The 22,244-nt window shown below is 40.9% G+C and overlaps 1 protein-coding gene and 1 long non-coding RNA gene across 3 annotated transcripts in view; one reads left to right on the top strand and one right to left on the bottom strand.

Moving 5' to 3' along the window:
• LOC307182876 overlaps positions 1–22,244 on the bottom strand; it is a 259,239-nt gene that overhangs the window by 49,095 nt on the left and 187,900 nt on the right. Inside the window, exon 5 of one of the 2 annotated variants that reach the window (XR_013827282.1) lies at positions 17,822–17,986. The exons of the other annotated variant lie outside the window; for it this stretch is intronic. This is a non-coding gene — a long non-coding RNA (uncharacterized lncRNA). Of the gene's footprint in view, positions 1–17,821; positions 17,987–22,244 lie in introns of those variants that run through there. 2 annotated transcript variants of the gene reach the window in all.
• LOC307182873 (aromatase) overlaps positions 1–22,244 on the top strand; it is a 33,461-nt gene that overhangs the window by 3,605 nt on the left and 7,612 nt on the right. The window contains exons 2-5 of the mRNA XM_079914523.1: positions 2,829–2,979; positions 16,237–16,391; positions 18,914–19,090; positions 21,544–21,658. Coding sequence (XP_079770649.1) covers positions 2,829–2,979; positions 16,237–16,391; positions 18,914–19,090; positions 21,544–21,658 — 598 coding nt within the window. The remainder of the gene's footprint in view (positions 1–2,828; positions 2,980–16,236; positions 16,392–18,913; positions 19,091–21,543; positions 21,659–22,244) is intronic.

Genomic DNA, 22,244 nt, shown 5'->3' with positions numbered 1-22,244 from the left:
TTGTGAACAGTGCTGCTATGAACATTCCTGTGCACTGGATTCTCTAGGGTGTACACTCAGCATGGAACGTAACAGCTTCTTGATTAGGACAGAGGGTGGGAGGCCCCAGCTGTTGGCTTCACGGAGGCCATCTCTGCACAAAAATGCAGTGAAGTATTTACTGCTCCTCTGAGGGTGTGCAAGAGACTCCTGTACTCACACATGCCTAGATGAGCATTCCCAAATCTGAGAAGCAGAGAGCAGTGTAATGTGGACACAACCAGAGTATTTCCCTAATATTCTACCAAAATTTCTCCCCCGCCCAGAGCATTCTTCTCTCCAACCGGAAGGTATAAGATATACACGTTAACTGAAAGGATCATATTGTGTGATAATTATTTGATTTTGTGCTTTTTTCACATTCCTTTTCCCTGCCCAGGATCTGATGGGGACCTAGTTATACTTACCATACCATCACGGGTCCCTAAGTTGGAGCTAGTGTCTATACCTAGTAAGATTTCAGGGTTTGTTGGATGAATTAAGTTGAAATACGATTGACTGCTGAAGACTCAAACTCTGATTCTCTTATGGTTAAAACACTCCGGTTCTCAGCCTTAGCAGAGTTCATCACAATCTCCCTTTTTCAATAGATACAGCTCTTCACTGTCATATTTTAAATTTGATTGGCGGTTTCCAAATACTAAGACTTTCCACATAGCAACAAACATTTAGATAAAACATGGAAAGTGCAGCCTTTCATTTGTATGTCTTTGTGCCTCATGGCCATAGTATATGAAGTAAATCTTTGTTGAAAAAGTCTATTCCCAAATAGACTGGTGTTTGACTTCACATGGATTAAATGTATGAGATATAAGGTATTTTTCCATTTTATCAAAATGTAAATACACCTAAAATATTCTAAATAAGGATGACATTTAAAACTTCATTCTTTACACATGTCTAATAAATTGTAAAAATTCATTCAGGAAACATTTATTGAGGATCTACAATGTTTCAAGCTGTAAATACAAAGTGTTTTGTTATTATGCATATTTGTATTGATAAAAGGTCAGTATGTCATTAAATTTTAAGGAAATATGTATACAATCAAATCAGCTTATTTCTTTTTGATAACTCAATGAAATTAGTTTAATATAAAGTCAGTCATCTGACTATATAACTGTATAATGTAGTGTTATGAGAACAATCTTAAGATTAAGAACCCTTGATCCAAAGAACTCAAATTCTTATATTGGTGCTATAAACATTAACAAAGAACTTTAAAGACAAAAGAACCTGGTAGTATTTGTTACATTAATCCTGCTAACGCAAAGTTAAGGAGTAAACCCTGTTTGCCAAATTTGGGACTGAACTTCCACTTTAGATGAGTCATGCAAAAAGTCAGATTATCTAAGGAGTTCACTGGTGGCCTAATGGTTAGGATCCCTAGCTTTCACTGCCATGGCCCACGTTCAGTCAGGGAACTGAGATCCTGCAAGCCATGCTGCACAGCCAAAGAAAACAAAACAAAACAAAAATTTAGATTATCTAAATTATTATAGCTCTGTACTGTCTCAGACAGTTGTGTGAGTTTTGGCTCCAGGACTATTTCACTGACAGAATGGAATTAAAGGAGTAAGATACAGAAATGGTATAACTTTACAATGAAACTCCTAAAACCATTCCAACAAGCTTCTGACGAACTTTTCACCACCACCACTAAAATCAAGCTACCAAGTTTGTTCTCTGATACAAGCAACAGCAACTCCCCTGGCTGCTCACCAGATTCACAGTCTTCACAATTCTGTCATCATCTGCGTCAGCAAGGGTGTAAGGGCCACGGCTCTTCACTAAAACCACATCACTGGACTCAGACTCTGGTCTAGACACAGATCAGACACACTGCCTCATTCTTCAGTGCTTAGCTTTATTTAGTCTAATGAGATTTAGCTTAAGATTCTCTTCTTAAACCAAATCCTTTTTTAAGGAAATAAAAAAGGAATGCATGCTTTTTATTTTTTAAACCCCACATTTGTTTACTTATTTATTTTTAGCTGTGTTGGGTCTTCGTTTCTGTGCGAGGGCTTTCTCTAGTTGTGGCAAGCGGGGGCCACTCTTCATCGCAACATGCGGGCCTCTCACTATCACGGCCTCTCTTGTTGCAGAGCACAGGCTCCAGATGCGCAGGCTCAGTAGTTGTGGCTCACGGGCCTAGTTGCTCCGCGGCATGTGGGATCCTCCCAGACCAGGGCTCGAACCCGTGTTCCCTGCATTAGCAGGCAGATTCTCAACCACTGTGCCACCAGGGAAGCCCCAGGAATGCATGCTTTTTGTTTGGACATTGTCTTTGCAGGCCATGTTTCTCACAGTTAAAAAGATGACACCAAAACCACAAATTAACTCAAATCCACCCACTCCATTGACTGGTGCTTTCAAACCCAGTTTTCAGCCAAAACTAGCAGCCAGACAGATCTGTCAACTTGTCACTTGTCCTGGCTTCCATGCCTGTTACCAGAGGGACTGATCGACTTGTATTTGAAACCCATAGACACCGTTTAACACAGCAAGAATAGACTAGACACCTATTCCAGTTTGTTCAGACAGAAGTGATTGAGACCAAATGGAACTGGTGTGGTGTCAACTGGACAACTTTTTACTCATAGAGCTGTGAAGAGCCTCATGTTAACTTGTGTTGTGGTTTTAATCATTTTGTGTACGTGATTCACCTCTATACATCAGAAGATGTAAAAGGACATGTAGATATAAAGGAATAAGAACAACAGTAATTTAAAGTACTTTGTCTTTTTGGTGCTACGGAAATACTGATTGTAATCTGATGACTTTCCTAGGTCCTGGCTATTTTCTGGGAATTGGGCCCCTCATTTCCCACTGCAGGTTCCTCTGGATGGGGATCGGCAGTACCTGCAATTACTACAACAAGACGTATGGTGAATTCGTGAGAGTCTGGATATGTGGAGAGGAAACCCTCATTATTAGCAAGTAAGTCTGTTAATAATCAGTGACATATTTTAAAAATCAAGGCTGGGATATTTCCTATTAAAAATCAAACTTATTTTGATATTTTGCCATCTTTGTTTCCAAAGTTATGTTTTCATTACTTAAATAAAGGTGAGTGATTCCCAGGTAAAAATCTAACATTTGAGACAAGTAGAATAATTGGGTCTTGTTTGAAGCCAGAGGTACATATAAAGAACTCTGGGAAGACTGAAAATTATTCAAAATCTCTCTGAGCAGTGAATGTGGAAACTCAGAATACAGGTGATTTGGTTCTGACAAAACACACTTGAGGGAGAGGTATTATCTTTTATGCTTTCCTATTTCCTAAGATTTTGGTCTTAGCTGTACAAGTAAGCATCAAAACAAACAAACAAGCAATAATAGCAACAACAACAAAAAACACCTGAGGAAAAAAATTCTGACTGTATCAATTCGCTGATGTGTTTCTAATGCCAGGCTACTGAGAAACTCTGGGAGGATAGACAGCAGATGAAGAAGCCATTCATACTCTGCTCTCCTATTGGTGACTGTGTGCCAGTGTCCTTGCTGAGTGATTTTATATAAATTAGGAACAATATTGCCTATTAAAAGAAATGGTATTCTCCTGCTCCCCATACACTTAATATTTTCCAGATAACTTTAGCAGACTGAATTTACTCCAGGGTTAACAAAATACGCATTGACTAAAGAACTAGCTTTGTGAAATATTAGTTTTCTTACTGATTGATCATGGAAAATGAAGAGTTTATAAGAGAGCACATATCATAGATGTTCAGCTATCTTTGCTAGATTTTTAGCAAAGCTATCTGCCAAAATGTCTCATTAATGAGTTTTTACATTTATAATCCCTGACAGAGATTTACCCACAAACTAAGACTGACCAGGGTGTTTTACTGATTTATTAGAATTGTTTCTTCAGATACACAGACTATTGCCCAGAAGTAAGTGAAGCATTTCTGGAAACTGCATTGATTTTTTTTTTCAGGCCATGATGATATACATCATTTTTGAAACTACCATGGTGAACTCAAAGCCCAATTCTTTGAACCAAATACTTGAAAGAAGGGAGCAGGGGAGAAAAAACATGTTATCCTTCCAAATATTTCTACCTATCCAAGAATGTTATTTTCAACCAAACTAATATCTCGGTTTTTGCCTGGTTTTTTTTTTTTCATTTCACTCAGTTTGGTGGTGTAAAATTTTGAAGAGTAGCTAAGGCAGACCGTGTTACACATCTAACCATAAATGGCTTCAGGTGGAAATGTCATTTCATTGGGTTCACAGTGAAACACCCCAGTGCAGCAGTTCTCAGACGGTGGCCCCCAACCAGCAGCATCCACGTATCTGGGAACTTGTGAGAAATGCCCATCCTTGGGTCCCACCCTGACCCACTAAATAAGAAAATCTGGGGGCAGGGCCCAGCGATCTGTTTCCACGAGCCCTCCAGGTGATTCTGAGGCACACTCCAGTTTCAGATCCACTGCTCTAATGGCAAGGCCAGAGTTACTCTTGGATTTTACTTCTCTTGGTCTATGGAGCTCTGCCTAGCCAAATTTAAGTGAATTTGATATGCTCTCATTTTCAAAATCAACACTTTACTCACTTGTGCAACTGACTAGAGCCTCAAAAATGTCCTGGAACAGATGGCGATTGGGCTTGGAGGACTGGGACACTGCCTTCTGCTCTTTGATCCCCCAGCACAGCAAGTTGCCTTCCAGCCCTCCTCAAGTCAGTGTCTGCCTTCCCTGTCACCCCTTTCCCTCAGATACAGGCAAAGGGACCTGCAGGATATTCATCTAAAAGGATCACGCCTGCAGCTCAGTATCTAGAGCAGCGCTTCTCACCCGGGCTGCACATTAAAGTCACCCAGGGAGCTGTTCAAAACCCCACTGCCCAGGCCACAACCCAACTGTTAGAGTCTCTTGGTGGGGTAGACCCAGGCATCGGTAGTGTTTAGAACCCCAGGTGATTCCAATGTGCTGCAGAGCTTGAGGGAGGAGAGAAAGTAAGAAGCTTCTGGGGCAGGGGGCCTTTCCCTGGGGTTGGGGAAACACCTAAGCAGGTTGGAGGGGTTTTGTGTAACTTTCTTACCCCTAAGTGTAGCTCAGGTGCTGGGAGTGCAAGACTAGACCTGGAGGGAAGAATGAAGCATGTGAGAAAGGACCAGAGGACCAGGACAGAAATTGCTCTTAGACACTAGGCACTTAGATCACCAGATAAATTCCCAGGAACCCCAAAGGCAATTCCTGAAACAGGACCCTCGTTACAGCACAGGTGGCATCTGATCACTCTGCTATCTTAGTTAGGGAAGTGACCTTAGCCACCCTGACAGGGTCAGGTGCTGATTCACGCTGAGGACCTGGACAACAACCCACCCTGCCCTTCCCCCAGCTCTCCCAGTTCTTTCCCTGTTCTGTCCTCATAGGCTTTTCTCTGGTTGGAGTCTGTGTTCTCTATAATTGCCTCTGAGCCGCTCAATTTTGTTGTTAAGCGCTGAGCTCCCCGCGGGAATAGGACATGTTTGTCCCCATCTCCTTCCCTTGTCTGCTCTTCAGGTCCTTCCAGAACTACCGGTACCTCTTGAAAAGACTCCATTGGACCTCAGAAAGCCTTTTCTTTTTCTTTGAATAGTTTGCCAGATTTTTTCTCTTTTGAAAAGTTTGACATCTGTAGTCACTACAACTGTGCTGAGATTATGCCCCAACTTTCAAGTCAGCCGAGTTCTGAAGTCGGGGGAGCTGCAGAACTTCGGGGGGCGGGACGTCAGGCACAAGTGCTGCCGGGATTCTGCCCGAGCAACTGGGCGCTCTGGGAGCAGCTCCATCTGATCATCTTAAAGTGCGTAAAGTGTGCAAGATTCCCAGGCGGGGATGCTCTAAATTACTGAGGGTCTACAGACGTTACGCATGATACTTTATGTCGTGTGTATGTATTAGTGTTTGTAATAGTATCAAAAAGGAGAATGTGGGTAGCATCCATAAAGGGGAGACAGAACTTAGCATGCTAACTGGGGTCAAATTTGCACATCAGTTAGCCATTTAAATACTAATTATTGTTATAGTATTTGTATACCTGTTTTAATCATGTATAAATTTACAGGGAATTCATTTATACAATTTATACTAAGCACTGGATGATCCTAATCTATCATAGTCATTATTGGCTCTCCATTAATTCATTAAATAAATATTTATTAAGAACTTATTATGTACAACAGGTTATCATGAACAAATCAGCCCCAAATCCCTGCCCTTGTAGAGGAATATATTGCTACAGTGTTAATACACCGACAATAAAAGGGTAAAACATAGTATAGCAGTAGGGTGAATGACTGTCTTGGTTTACTTGGGACCAGAGGATTTCCCACGTTGTGGGATTTTTAATCTAAAACTCGGATAGACCAGGATGGTTGTCCACACTATTAGCAGGTAGATATGGGCTATACAGAAGATAAGGTGGGTGGAGCAACTTTGCGATGGGGAGAAATCAGGATTCCATTTCAGATATTTTGACTTGACTTGCTTAGTACCGCCGAACGGGAAGTTAAGAAGGAAGGTCAGAAACTAGCAAAGGAGGGTGAGGAGAGCCACACAGAGAAGGGAAAACCAGGAGAGTGTGGTGGTCTGAAAGCCAGGCGAGAATGCATGTCAGGGAGGATGGAATTGTCAACTCTCCAGATAGTGCCACATGACTGGACGGAGATGTGAGCATTGCATTTAGCACCAGGGAGGTCATGGGTGACCTTGATAAGGGCAGTTTCAATGGAGTTCTGGGGGCAAAAGTCTGACCACTGTAGAGAATGGGGAGAGAAGAATTGGAGGCAGCAGGTACAGACACTCTTTTGCCATAAAGGAGGCAGAGAAATGGAACAGAGCTGAAAGGGATGTTTGGTCCAAGGAGTTTTTATTCGTTAATATGACATGTGTGTTTTAATGGGAATGATGAGTTACAGACGAAAGTGTTGATGCAGCAGACAGGAGAAGTGTGCCAGGTGAGATGACAAGGGGGTCCAGGTAACAAGTGGATGCGGCCTTGAAAAGGGACCTGGAAGTTCACCCACAGTAACAGGAGGGAAGGTTGAATATATGGGCACTGATCCTGGTGGTTGGACTTGCAGAGGTTCCAGTTGCTTCTGTTTTCTCAATAAAATAGGAAATGAAGTCTGTAGTTGAAATAAAGGTGAGAAGTACAACACTGGGGGACAGAGGAGACAGGATATAACAGTCATCCAGGAAAGTGAGAGAGTGACTGGACTTGGGAAATGTAGTAGAATTGCCAGCTGCACTAAGGGCTCACTTGAATTTAACTGAGACCTGCCAGTGTGTGTGTGTGTGTGTGTGCGTGTGTGTGTGTGTGTGCGCGTGTCCATGTGCGTGTATGGTTTTTTCCCTGGCCCCATTCAACTGCCAGGTACAAGCACAGAGTAAGCTAAACTGAGAGCTGGATTTAGCCAGGGTTGAGGTTTTACCAGGCAACTAGGACAAAGTAAGCAGAGGGTCAAGGGACTTGAGGATGCATGGAAGGGAGAGACTCTAATGATCGACAAGAAAATATTTTTCCAACTTTCTAGTAAGAAAAGTTCAAATGAACAGGAAAGTTAGAAGAGCAGTCCTCCCCCCTTTTTCCCCATGACCTTGACCTTCTGAAAAGACCACATCAGTTGCCTTACAGGATGTCCCACATTCCAAATCTCTCTTACTGTCTCATTATGGTGTCATTGAACATATTCTTCTATTCCCGGTATTGCTTATAAACTGAACACTAGGTCTATAGGCTCTATTCAATTCAGGTTAATTGTTGTGTAATAATACGTTCCTGTTAGTCCTAGGCACTTCACATTGCATCACATCAAGAGACCAGGGAAGGTGTTCCCATATTAGAGATACTAAATTTGGTCAGCTTAGGGTGGTAACAGTCAGATCTCTCTGTTACAAAGATTCTTTTTCTCTTGCAGAGACCTCAGTATCAAACCTGGGTAAGGATATTAGAGGGCAAAGGACAGGGAAAATGTGGTAAGATTGATGGAGTGTAAGTCACAAGCACAGAACAGGTCTACACAAGGCAAGTGTTTATAAAATTTTGGTACCAAATATTCCATTGATTGTCTCCCTTGTATTCCTAGTACTCATCAATCTTGAATCTGACCACAGGTGTCTGAGTTCTTTAAACTCAGAATGGGAGGGTGGCTTTTTCTTTACCACCTAAGGACTTACTTCCTGGCTACTTTTCATTTTGAAGAGACAATACGTTTGCCATCGTTGGAGATGTCTTTTGACCTCAGTCACATTTCAAGAAGAATAATGACCCCCAGGGATCAGGCATCTTATACTACCCACTGTTCCTTCTGAGCCTGGGAACTCACTTGGTCTCTCCTCAGTGGTAAGAAGTCCTCACTCTCCCAGTCAGTCAGTCAGTCAGTCAGTCAGTCAATGTAACATCTCCCTCACCTGGTGTTACAGGCCGGCCCGCATTGTGGGAAGGAGATCTCTAGTGTTCTCCTGAATATCAGGGCGCTCTGGGCTGGCATCCCTAGTTCATCACCAACCTTCCCTTCTTCACTTTCCTGACTTACTCCAGTTAGATAAAACCTACTTTTCATAAGTGATCTTGTTTTAAATTGCTTGTTCTTAGTCACACTTGGCTTGCTGTGTATATCACTTCTGTCTTGCCTATTTTGTTCTTTGCCAAGTCAGAGCCTCTGTCTCAGGATAACTGAGATGTTGGCGCCCCCAAAAGAACACATCGATTTTAAATGGTAGCTCTTTATTAACTAACATTTAACTTAGTTTAAATTTGGGTTCAAGTTTTTAATTGACCAGTAATTCCTCAAAACATATGGACAGACCAATGTGTTTTATGATATACTCAAAAGCTCTAAAGGTCAGAGCAGAAAAATAGTATTCTGTTTGTCAACTAATCACTTAAAATTTATAGATCTGAGTTTGTGAGTAGAGAGTATACAAATTACTTACTTTCTGCTTTAATTATAGAATGAGGTAGTGGAAGGTAAGAAAGCTAGAGGCCTGAAATCTATTAATTAATAAGAATTTCAGTCTTTTGTATGCATGATGTTTCCATACAGGACAAAAGTTTGGCTAGTTGGTCAAATTAATTCCCTGGAATACAAATAGAAGCATCTGGATTTTTGTTTTTTGCTTTTATAGTTGCTAGGAAGATAAAAACTTGTCCAAAACTTAGGGTAATTTGAATATTATCTGGAATTATATCAAAAGTATATTTGACTTAGTAGAAAGTATTTTGATTTGAAAATAAGATTTTCTTCCTGAAATATATATCAAGTAAATAATTTATTCATATAATAATTCTGTCTTCATTTCACAGAACTGCCATTATTTCAGGGCCTTTCTTTTAAAGTTTAAATGGGACCTTGGAATCCATCACAAATGTGTGGGTTTGGCTAGTACTTAGCCCACAGCATTAGCTACTCAGCCAGAGCTGAGCTCTTTTAGCCCAGGGTCTCCTATGGCAATATGTCCTCACAGGCATTAACTGAACAACCTCATTAAGGCAAAGTCATCCGTTTAGGAGCCAGTTGCAATTTGGATAGAGAGGAGCTAGTGAGAAGATGGCCACCCTAGCCCAGTGCAAGAACAGTTATGTAGGTTATAGTAGCTACTCCCCATCTTTGAGGGTTATGTGTTCAGAAGACACCCATAGTAGGAGAATTTGCAGTTGAGAAACAGAATTTTAGTACAGAAGTGGCGAGGAAGAACTAAGGTTGTAGTGAACACAAGAAAACGTGTACAATATTTACTTCACCAAAATAAGAGAAAAAATAACAACTAAAATAAAGCTAACACCAGAAATATGTTATGCATCTTGAATTTGCACAATTGAGCACTGTGCAATTCCTTCCATCTTCTATCCCCTGCACACCAGATTCTCCCTCATTTGCAGTTATCAAAAAGATATTTATAAATATATCTTACTTTCCTGCTATAATGTACATATTTTCTGTTTATTCCTCTGCCCAAATGTTTGGTTCCTTTCTGATGTCATGATTTGTGTCTCTGAACTCCACTCTGGCCTTGGAGACATGGGATAATGGGTAATCCTCATGTGGGAAAGTTCTGGAAGATCTATTTTAACTTCCCTAGCAGACCTGAGCAGGTTAGCTCTCGAGCCCCGAAGTTAAGGGTTCAATCACTTTAGCTCTGCCTATGGCAGCTCCTCGCCAGAGCACACAGGATGGGCAACTTTTATATACTTTCTGGCTCCTGCCCTGTAAACATGGCCAAAACACAGACTAATGCATTGGCTTTCTTCATGTCTCCTGTAGCTGCACTGCAGAAAACCTCTACTCCTTCTCTGCTCTCCACTCTTTTTAATTCCCAAACTCCACTTCCTTTTTCTGATTATCTCCAAGAAAAATGCCTATCAATTTAAAGCTACTCGAGTGGAAATTTTTTGAAGTTGCAGAACTGCCATGCTTACATGTTACTAAGGGGAATTTGCACTTGGCTGTGTGGTCCATGTATAAACACTATGACATAAATCCTGTAATCTGAAGAGCCTGCTGTCCTGCCCCACAGAGGAGTCTGGATAACGTGCTTGGAAGAGCTTTGCCAGCATGGGGAGGTGGAGGGTGATACATGAGACCTTGTCTGTGCCTGAGCACAAACCCTGTGGTCCTATTGTCTACTCAGCAGCAGAGTCAGTCGAGGGCCCCACACCTCAGAGGTGGCATTACCAGGGTCATAGGTAAAAAGGCTGGAACTTGGAGGGAGGTGGCTGAGACATGACTTCTCTTTCCTCCCTCCCTCACCGTATCTAGGTGCCCCTGTGGGTAAGGATTTTGGGGTGGCTGTCTGCACCTCCTTCTGCCCTGGTCTGTCTGCTGTGTATCCTCACTGAACTGACCTTCCTCGTTACCTTTAGATAATCTCGTTTGATTTCTCCAAGGGGTGTTTGGTCTTCAGTCTTCGCCTATAATACAAACAACTGGCACTTATGAAAAAAATGGACATACAAACACCACATGTCCTGCTTGTATCTTCCTATGCTCTGATAAACTCCATCCCGTCTGTGTTCATACCCCCTCCATCTCACTCATCATAAGGAGGGTCAACCACATAGCTTATTAACAAGGACATTTTGACTTCCAGCTTCCTGAGCCGTGCTCATCATGGTCACAGACACCACTTAGCCCTCACCCAGGTAGCCTGCTTCTGTCTAGGCCCTGCATGAACCTTTTCCAACCTCAGCCCCTTTCCACAGGAAATGCAGTCACCTGCAGAATTTCTTAATTTTTCTCTTGGTAGATGAAAATTAGTTTATACCACCCACACTTGATTCTTAACTTCATGAGTTCCCAACAGACATTCTTTTCTTCTAAAGTCCCTCTTTTACTGAGCAGTGAATGAGGAGTCTCTCTCCTCCCCAAATCCTCATAAACATAGGTTCATCTCAGCTGTTTCCTCTCAAGCCTTCCCTGTGCTGCTTGCATCCACTATCTAATAAACCCACCCCACCTTTTATCCTGAAGAGAATAACTATCCATTTATGCTTTCAATTATTTTAAAATATTATTCATTAATTTTATTCAAGGCGTATTTATCACGTATGTACATTGGCAGATCTAGTAAAAGTAAGCAAAATAAACAATGTGAAATCAGGGGCTTTTATAATTATTAGCATTTTTACATTTTATAGTAGCTTATAATATAGGTGTTATTATTTGTGTCAGTATTGAAAATAAAGGGAATAAATGTTTTCCCCAATGTCATATATATGGTAACTATTGAGGTCAGGATGCAGACCCATACCTTTTGGGGGTGTTTTTGAGTTTAGTCTTTTTAAAATTTTTTATTGAAGTAGAGTTGATTTACAATGTTTTGTTAGTTTCAGGTGTACAGCACAGTGATTCAGTTATATACATATATATATATATATATAGGCAGACCCATATGTTTTGTTTTGGTTTTTTTTTGACTTTAGTCTTTTTAAAATTTTTTATTGAAGTAGAGTTGACTTACAATGTTTTGTTAGCTTCAGGTGTACAGCCCAGTGATTCAGTTATATATATTCACTTATATATATTCAGTTTTATATATATATATATATATATATATATATATATATATATATATATATACGTTTTCAGATTCTTTTTCCTTATAGGTTATTACAAAATACTGAGTATAGTTCCCCATGCTATACGGTAAGTCCTTGATGGCTATCTATCTCATATACAGTAGTGTGTATATATTAATCTCAACCCTCTTTCGCCTTTGGTAACTGTATGTTTGTTTTCTATGTCTGCGAGTATCTTTCTGTTTTGTAAATAAGTTCATTTGTATCTTTTTTTTTTTAGATTCCACATATAAGCGATATCATATATTTTTGTCTGACTTACTTCACTTACTATGATAATCTCTAGCTCCATCCATGTTGCTGCAAATGGCATTATTTCATTCTTTTTAATGGCTGAGTAATATTCCATTGCATATATGTACCACATCTTCTTTAACCATTCATCTGACGATGGACATTTAGGTTGCTTCCATGTCTTGGCTATTGTAAATAGTGCTGCTGTGAAAACTGGGGTGCATGTATCTTTTCCAATTATAGTTTTCTCTGGACATATGTCCAGGAGTGGGATTGCTGGATCATATGGTAACTCGATTTTTAGGTTTTAAAGGAAACTCCATACTGTTTTCCATAGTGGCTGCACCAATTTACATTCCCACCAACAGTGTAGGAGGGTTCCTTTTCCTTCACACCTTCTCCAGCATTTGTTATTTGCAGACTTTTTAATGATGGCCATTCTGACTGGTGTGAGGTGATACCTCATTGAAGTTTTGATTTGCAGTTCTCTAATAATTAGCAATGTTGAGCATTTTTTCATGTGCCTGTTGGCCATCTGTATGTCTTCTCTGGAGAAATGTCTATTTAGCTCATCTGCCCATTTTTTGATTGGGTTTTTTAAATTGAATTGTATGAGCTGTTTGTATATTTTGTAAATTAATCCCTTGTCAGTCGCATCATTTGCAAATATTATCTCCCATTCTGTAGGTTGTCTTTTTGTTTTGTTTATGGTTTCCTTTCCTGTGCAAAAGCTTTTAAGTTCAATTAGGTCCCGTTTATCTTTTTTAATTTATTTACTTTTTAAAATTTTTGGCTGCTTTGGGTCTTTGTTGCTGCGCGTGGGCTTTCTCTAGTTGGGGCGAGCAGGGGCTACTCTTCATTGCTGTGTGCAGGCTTCTCATTGCGGTGGTTTCTCTTGTTGCAGAGCATGGGCTCTAAGCGCGTGGGCTTCTGTATTTGCAGCACGCGAGCTCAGTAGTTGTCACTTGCAGGCTATAGGCGCGCAAGCTCAGTAGTTGTGGCGCACAGGCTTAGTTGCTCCGTGGCATGTGGTATCTTCCTGGACCAAGGCTCGAACCCATGTCCCTTGCATTGGCAGGTGGATTCTTAACCACTGTGCCACCAGGGAAGTCCGGTCCCATTTATTTTTGTTTTTATTTCCATTAATCTAGGAGACATATCTAAAAAGATATTGCTGCAATTTATGTCAAAGAGTGACCTCCCTGTGTTTCCCTCTAGGAGTTTTATAGTATCCGGTCATACATTTAGGTATTTAATCCATTTTGAGTTTATTTTTGTATATGGTGTTAGAGAATGTTTTAATTTCATTCTTCTACATATAGCTGTCCAGTTTTCCCAGCACCACTTATTGAAGAGACTGTCTTTTCTCCATTGTATACTCTTGCCTCCTTTCTCATAGATTAATTGACCATAGGTGCGTGGGTTTATTTCTGGGCATTCTATCCTGTTCCATTGATCTATATTATTGTTTTTGTACCAGTACCATACTATTTTGATTACTGTTAACTCTGTAGTATAAATTGAAGTCAGGGAGCCTGATTCCTCCAGCTCCGTTTTCCTTTCTTAAGATTGCTTTGGCTATTCAGGGTCTTTTGTGTTTCCACACAAATTTAAATTGTTTTCATTCTAGTTCTGTGAAAAATGCCATTGATAATTTGTCATTGCAATGAATCTGTAGATTGCCTTGGGTAGTATAGTCATTTTAACAATATTGATTCTTCCAGTCCAAGAACACAGTATAACTTTCCATCCATTTGTGTCGTCTTCAATTTCTTTCATCAGTGTCAGTGTCTTAATAGTTTTCAGAGTACAGATCTTCTGCCTCCTTAGGTAGGTTTATTCCAGGTATTTTATTCTTATTGATGTGATGGTAAATGACTTTTTTCCTTAATTTCTTTTTCTGATCTTTCGTTGTTTGTGTATTTTTGCAATATCTACAAATCAATCAGTGTGACATACCACACTAACAAACTGAAGAATAAAAATCATATGATGGGCTTCCCTGGTGGTGCAGTGGTTAAGAATCCACCTGCCAATGCAGGGGACATGGGTTCGAGCCCTGGTCTCGGAAGATCCCACATGCCGCGGAGCAACTAAGCCCATATGCCACAACTACTGAGCCTGTGCTCTATAGCCCGAGAGCCACAACTCCTGAAGCCTGCACAACTAGACCCTGTGCTCCACGACAAGGAAGCCACCGCAATGAGAAGCCTGCGCACCACAACAAAGAGTAGCCCCCGCTCGCCGCAACTAGAGAAAGCCCGCGCAGAGCAATGAAGACCCAACGCAGCCAAAAATAAATAAAAATAAAATAAAATAAATAAAACATTTAAAAAAGTATTAAAAAATCATATGATCATCTCAATAGATGCAGAAAAAGTTTTTGATAAAAATTAACATCCATTTATTAAAAAAACTCATCAGAAAGTGGGCATAGAGGGAATCTACCTCAACATAATAAAGGCCATATATGATAAACACAAAGCTAACATCATACTCAATGGTGAAAAGCTGAAAGCATTTCCTCTAAGATCAGGAACAAGACAAGGATGCCCACTCACCACTTTTATTCCACAAAGTTGTGGAAATCCTAGCCACAGCAATCGAAGAAGGAAAAGAAATAAAAGGAATACAAACTGGAAAGAAGTAAAACCGTTACTGTTTGCAGATGACATGATACTATACATAGAAAACCCTATCCTTTCAATTATCCAAATTATCCACTCTTCCTTCAAATGCCGTAGCCTTACTTATAAGCAGTCTTAACAAAACATCTTCGCACCAAAGTGAGCTCCTCTGCAGAAGAATTCTGTACCACTGTCCTAAGAAGACAATATTCTCTTCAAACATAGAGGCCCCATGACGTCTTCAGCTAGGATTTTACAACATGTTATAATGCTCATTGCCTTATCGTGCCCCAATTAGAGTAGGATTTGGGGCAGGAAGCAAGACCTGAAGGAGGACATGGGTGGGGAAGGGCTGCCTGCTCCTTCCTAGTTGCTCTGAAGACCCAGCTCAGGCCTTAAGAGCCAGGCCTGGGGGTGGGAATAGACGGCAGAGCAGTGGAAGAGGAACCAGGAAGTTCAAGGAAGCCTGGGTTCCTCGCAAGGTCCCAGGGTTGCCACAGCAAGGGCTATCTAATGGCTCAGCGTGTCCTATGTCCTGGGAGAACTCTGTGACCCTGGAGACCTTGATGATTCATGATGGACGCAGAGCCCCAAGACAGCTGCTGTCACCACCACAGAGAGCCTTCCAGGCCAGCCCAGCCAGCCAAGCCCAGGGCCAGAGGTGCCCAGGAGATGTCCTTCAGTCCTATAATGATACTCCCCTGGAGGGGCCAGGCCTGATTAGGGCCCCTGGGGGACGGGTGGTACAAGGCAGAACTGCTGCTTCCAAAACTAAAGAGGTAAGACTTCAGGTATTCTAGCAACTTCCAATTATGAGGCTCACTTCTGCATGGGGAGCACTGTCTGGAGAGGGACTGCTTGGAGGCTGGAGGCTCTCAGGAATATGGTGGTGTGGAGGGTTCAGTTTCTTACAGGCTTGCAGCTCTGACCACAGTAGTGGGTAATATTTTAGAGACTAGCAGTTAAAAAGAAGGGGAAATAATGAATAACTGTGCGTGTGTGTGTGTGTGTGTGTGTGTGTGTGTGTGTGTGTGTGTACTGATCTTTAGTGATGCTCAAACAGGGAGCTAGTAGGTAGAAATGTTTCAACTGCCGAAGGAGGTTCTTGTGCTAACACAGGTGCTTATTTAATCTGAACACTAGAATTTATGCATTTTGTCAAGATCAACATGCATTTGCTATGAGAGCCAACTGGTAGTCAAACTCATTACCGTGAGTTCTCTGGACCCTTAAAAATCAACACCAAGGTTTGCTTTCTCTGCAGGTCTTCGAGTATGTTCCACATAATGAAGCACAGTCACTACACATCCCGATTCGGCAGCAAACTTGGGTTGCAGTGCATCGGCATGCATGAGAAAGGCATCATATTTAACAATAATCCAGCACTCTGGAAAGCCGTTCGACCTTTCTTTACAAAAGGTATTCAGGTGCTGGGTATAGTCTGCTCTTCTGTCTATGAATATGCCTGTCTTAAAATAATTTTTAACTTCTGCTTCTTCACAGTTTTGAAATAATAAGAGCTAACATTCATTATACATGTACTACATAGTAAGCACTGTTTTAAACACTTGATACTTTAATCCCACAGCAACCCCGTGTGGTGAATACTCTTATCACTTACATTTTACAAATGAGAAAACTGAAAGATAAAGAGGTTAAGTACCTTACCCAATTTCTACCATTAGTAAATGGTAGCAAAGAAGACAACCCCAGAACCCACATATTTAACCACTTCAATTTTGTTCTTTCTGTTTTTACATCCATTTCATGGATGTAAAAAAGAATTAGCACTCTATATACTTAAGGTCACTTCAATTAGCGTGTATGTCAATTAGTGTGTCAGCCATATCCTTGATTTAACATAGCCAACATGTTTGCTGAATCATTGGCTGACTTCCCAGATGTTTTAACAGAAAGCAATTTGCAAATAAATTAGAGAATTTTAGAACTAGAAGGGCTGTATATGTCATCTCTTTCAGCCTCTGAGTTTTATACTCAAGGAAGTACATTTCTAAAGAGATTGTGATTTTTCCCCCAGGCAACATAGCCAGATATAGATGAACAGAAACTGGGCCCCAAACCTCCTTATCTAGTGATTTCCCCCTTTACTAGATGCTGCTGGAATGGAAGCCTTTGGGAAATAATCATGACCAACCTTTGACATTAACATCAGAGAAGATGGTCATATACTAGAAACCTTATCATTGATGGAATCTGGCACTAGATGGGTTGTAGGTCTGACCAGGGACCATGGATATTCTTCCCTCCAGCCAGCCTCTGTAGTGAACCTAGATGCCACCTGTGTGGCTGCCGAGACGGGGAAAATCTACACCTGTCCCAGTCTAGTGGTGATCCCTCTCCACAGAGCTGCCCATCACCAAGACTCAGCACAACTCTAGCACAGATTCCACTACCTTAGTTTCCTATTGCTGCTTAACAAATTGACACAGACTTAGTGGCTTCAAACCACACATTCATTACCTTACAGTTTGATGGGTCAAAAGTCTGACATGGGTCTCATGGGGCAAAAATCAAGGCACTGATACGGCTGTGTTCCTTTCTGGAGGCTCTAGGGAGAAAGTGCTTCCTTGGCTTTTCCAGCTTCTAGAGGCTGCCCACATTCCTTGGCCTGTGACCCTTTCAGGGATATTACATTCTGTTCATATGTTTGAAATGTGGCTTCAAGCTCTTGAACATAGAGGCAAATCATACATCAGCCTGGGAGTGATAATCAAAGCCATCCCTTCCATGCAAAGGATTGATTCATGAAGGAATCATCTGTCCCACTTCTGGATGTAACAGTCACCCAGGAAACAGCATCCCTACCTTTCATATCTCCAAGTCCTTCCTAAAGTCAGAAAGTACGCTGCCAACCCAAACTTCTTTTTTATACGTGTGGAAATGCTTAGACTCTAGGACCACTCACCAGGTCTCCTTTCTTATTTGCAAAGTGTGACATCAGGGGCTTCTGCAGCACAGTTGATTTGTTTTGTTGGAGGACCCTAACAGCAAGTCTGAATAATAAAAGACATTAAAAAACTAATTACTCTTAAAGAAAACTTAAACTTAGAACAAGGAGAAAAAGGATTTTAAGAGTTAACACTCATGTTAGACCACCTACCATCATGACTCACTAGTGCAAAGACGGTCAGGGAGCAGAGCAAAGTAAGAGATCAGAGTCAGTTCACTCTACCAGGTTTCATTCATTCATTCCTCTATTTGACAAATACATAATATATCAAGAGCTACCACGTACTACAGACTCAAAGTACAACGCTAACAGGTTGTCACTGCCCTAAAAGAGTTCCCAGTCCTGTGAGGAAGACTGCTCAAACAACAAAGATTTGTTTTGCTGTTAGGACACTGACTGAGTACAATAAATCTGGATGTAGATTGAAGAGAAACTGATATTAAAAGAAGGGTATGTTTGGTAATTTAGAAGACTAGCATTTTACACATATGACCTATAATTAAACAGGAAGCACCTTAGATCAAAAAGGTAAGATCCAATTTGAATAGTTCTATAGCAATATTCTACCACCCACTGAAACATAAAATATTACCCTGACCAAATCCAAACTGTCTTTAGAGGGAAAGGTATATAATAAATATGGAAAATCGCTGATTGGTGATTTATGATCATAAGTACTAAATATTTCATTTGTAATCTCACAAATGACATGTCATCATATGAAGAAAAGTTCAGTTTTGAATAGTTTGTTTTAAAAATATTTATTCATTCATTCATTTTTAACCATAAATGTGATAACCTGCTATAGAGAAAAATAAGAGAATACAGAAAAAGTATAAAGAATAATATGAAAATCTCCACCCATAATAAAAATGTGGACAATTAAGCTTCAAACACAAAATGCCAAAATTGCCTGATAGTTTGTGTGCCCTGGAGTTGGAGGCAGCTCACTCTGACGTGTACCCTTCAGCTTTGTCTGGCCCCGGCCTGGTGCGCATGGTGACCGTCTGTGCTGATTCCATCACCAAGCATCTGGACAGGCTGGAGGAGGTCCGCAACGAGTTGGGCTATGTGGATGTGTTGACCCTCATGCGGCGCATCATGCTGGACACCTCTAACAAGCTCTTCCTGGGGATCCCCTTGGACGGTACTGAAATTTTCATTCTTGTGACTTGACATTGGGCCCTTTATTAAACAGGGCATGAGAAGGATAACAGACTCAAGTAAAGATATGCTCTTTTGTACACTGCTCTTCTTTAAACCTTTCTAAGTATTCCTAAAAATTGTTCCTGGTATGTCTGCCTTGTTCACTTATATGATCATAAATATCTATAGCAGGGGCCATCTTCTATTTCATTTGTATCTATCTCGCCTCATTGCTCTAGGAAATAGGATTCTACCCACAGTTGAAACTTAACAGATGTGATCATTTGATTTGGTCATAAATATATCCTACCACCAAACCTATGTATTTAACCATTACCAACCATTCTTTTGGGCATGATATATACATATATACATGTATATATGTATGTATGTGTGTGTGTGTGTGTATATATATATATATATATATATATGTGTGTGTGTATATATATATATACACACACACACACACATACACACATATACACATTCTATCTATCTATCTACACATACATATAAGTGCACATTCATACCCCTCCCTCAAAGCTACTAGGTATGAAAACTTTGACTCTATCTATACAGTGATAAGGGTACAGAGGCTGCTGGAAATGATGATGATAACTAACATTAATTTAGTGTCTACTATGTGCCAAGCAGTATAAAAAGTTGCTTCACATAAACTTTGTCACTTAGCATTTATAACAATCCTGGCAAGATGTCTCACTCAAGAAACTGCTTTCCTCACTATATTACAGAAACAAATATTAAACACATACAACTCGACGGCCAACAAAAGAACAAACATTAATCACGTGGATCCACTAAATTCTGCTGCTGTCAGCTTAATGTAATTTCTCCTAACTTGATTTCTAGCTGTGTTCATTGATTCATACATTCATTCAACTGATACTTATTGATTGCCTATTTCATGCCAGGCTTAGGTTCTGGAGATAGACCAGTTGGACAAGACGAAGTCCTTGCCTTCAAAGAGTTTACATCCTAGTGGGTATATGGACAGTAAAAAACTATCTATCTAATAATATATTAGGCTATAATAAGTGCCTTAAAAAAAAACAAAGCAGGGCAAAGGGCTAGAAAGTGAAGGGGGAGGTCAGTGGGAGGCTGAAGCTCTTGTGGAGAGAAAGGGTGGTCAGGAAGGCCTCTGTGGAGAGGATGTCTGAAAATAGCCCAGATGAAGTGTGACGATGAGCCATGTGCAGATCTGAAGGAAGAACATCACAGGCATAAGAACAAGGCACGAGTTTCACACTTGCCCAAACCAGCTGAGCTATCACACCTGCTCCCTGATTGACCACATTTGGACAAGCAGACAAGCGATAAGCCCTCCCTTTCTCCGCTCCACTCTCCTCGAATCATCTCCCTGCCTCTTTAATGATTCCTTACCAGAGTCATACGAACCCCATCTGATTGACATTAGGATGGGAGCCCCATTCACTCTGAGGACATTAGTCACAGCCTCTTGCCTCATCCCCTTTCACACAGGGACTCTGAAAGTCCTGTTTGCCTGTTCCACGTACATCTCTCCTAAGATATGACAGGTACCTATTTTAGAAGTCCCTGCTCTTTGGTTCCCCACTAGCCTTGACTCTTAGGAGGGATCAAGTAAAGGGAATTGTACAGCTCTCTGTTAACTTATGGATGCAGACTGCGGTCTAAGAACCTTCATAACCCATACAGACTTATGCATATTTCCCTCTGCTCACCGGATCCTTATTAAACTCTCATTTGGCCTGAGGGACCCAGTGCACCGAAGAGGAAAGGACATGGCCCTGAGGTTAGATAGAACCAGGCTCCAGCCTAGGGACTTCTTGCCACAGTGGTTCTACTTTGTTGGGCAAACTTCTTCATTTCTATGAACTGCAGTTTCTGCATCTGCAAATGTCTCTTCCCTTCTCTTGTGTATAATTTGAAAAAAAAGGAGGGGTTTTCTTTTCTCTAGTATTCAACTTAATTCAAGAACATCCATTAAGATCTGACTGTGCACAAGACTCAGGACAAGGCATTGAAGATTCCAAGATGAATTCCACCCTCTGAACCGAAATATAAACAACAGAGTGGGGAGGCTTTTTGCCTTTCCAGGCACCAGAATTGAGGCCATAACAGCATTAATTACTTATTTCAAACGGTCGGGTAAACAGAAAGTGTTGGCAGCTCAGCCAAGGAGAAGGATGTGAGATTCTAGGCTGTGTCTCTAACACAAACATGAAAACTGGCAAATCTCTGGTTAACGTGGCCAGTTTAGATGCCAAGCAGAATAAATTAGTGTTGATTTGTTTAGTGGCATTCCCCTGGCTGAAACACCCAGTGAAGGTGGAACCTTGACCTGCTTAGAGTCCCAGATGGTAGGAGAGTCTACAGGGGATCTTCTCTGAACAGTGTACCATTCTTGGGCTCACATTTTTCCTCATCTGTTCTGATCTTTTTCTGTTTTTCCAGAAAGGGCCATCGTGGTTAAAATCCAGGGTTATTTTGATGCATGGCAAGCTCTCCTTCTCAAACCAGACATCTTCTTTAAGATTTCTTGGCTACGCAGAAAGTATGAAAAGTCTGTGTAAGTAACATATTTTGGAATATTTATTGCTGAGATTGGATTGATCTGTGTTGTGTCTTAGTTATTGCTGGTCTCTTCGGCAAGCTTTCTCCTCTCCAGACCGCAAGGGAGCTGTTAAGTTGCCGGTGAAACACTTCTTACAGCAATTTGGCAGCATGTGGCCAGACCACAGAGGAAAGGAAGACTTTGGCCCAGGGCAGTTTTCCCCTAGGAGGCTGAGAGCTCCATCTCTGGAACTAGGACACTGCTGTGTATTTTGAGTTGAAGAGAAGGGTTGGCTGAACCTATCCTTATCATTAGTCAAAATTCTCTTTGCATGTCTGGAAAAATGGAAACATAAATCATTTTATTGTTGTGTTGCTTCTGAATGAATTTAACTTAATTCAATTTGTCAGAATTGACAGTAGTTGCAAGAGAATTTTTTCATGATGAACTTTTTTAAGACGTGTTGTTTGTTTAGTTATGCATCTTATATCTTGGGGGATCCTAAAACTGTCATTAAATGGCTTTGCTTTGGTGTCAGACTAGTCTAGCAGAAGACTAGACAAATGCCCAATAGCCTATTGGATAATCAGTGGGTTTTTAG

The sequence above is a fragment of the Stenella coeruleoalba genome (assembly GCF_951394435.1).
Source record: "Stenella coeruleoalba genome assembly, chromosome: 2".
Classification (NCBI taxonomy): domain Eukaryota; kingdom Metazoa; phylum Chordata; class Mammalia; order Artiodactyla; family Delphinidae; genus Stenella; species Stenella coeruleoalba.
The sequence above is the reverse complement of the archived record's forward strand: the minus strand, read 5'-3'. Positions and strand labels throughout refer to the sequence as shown.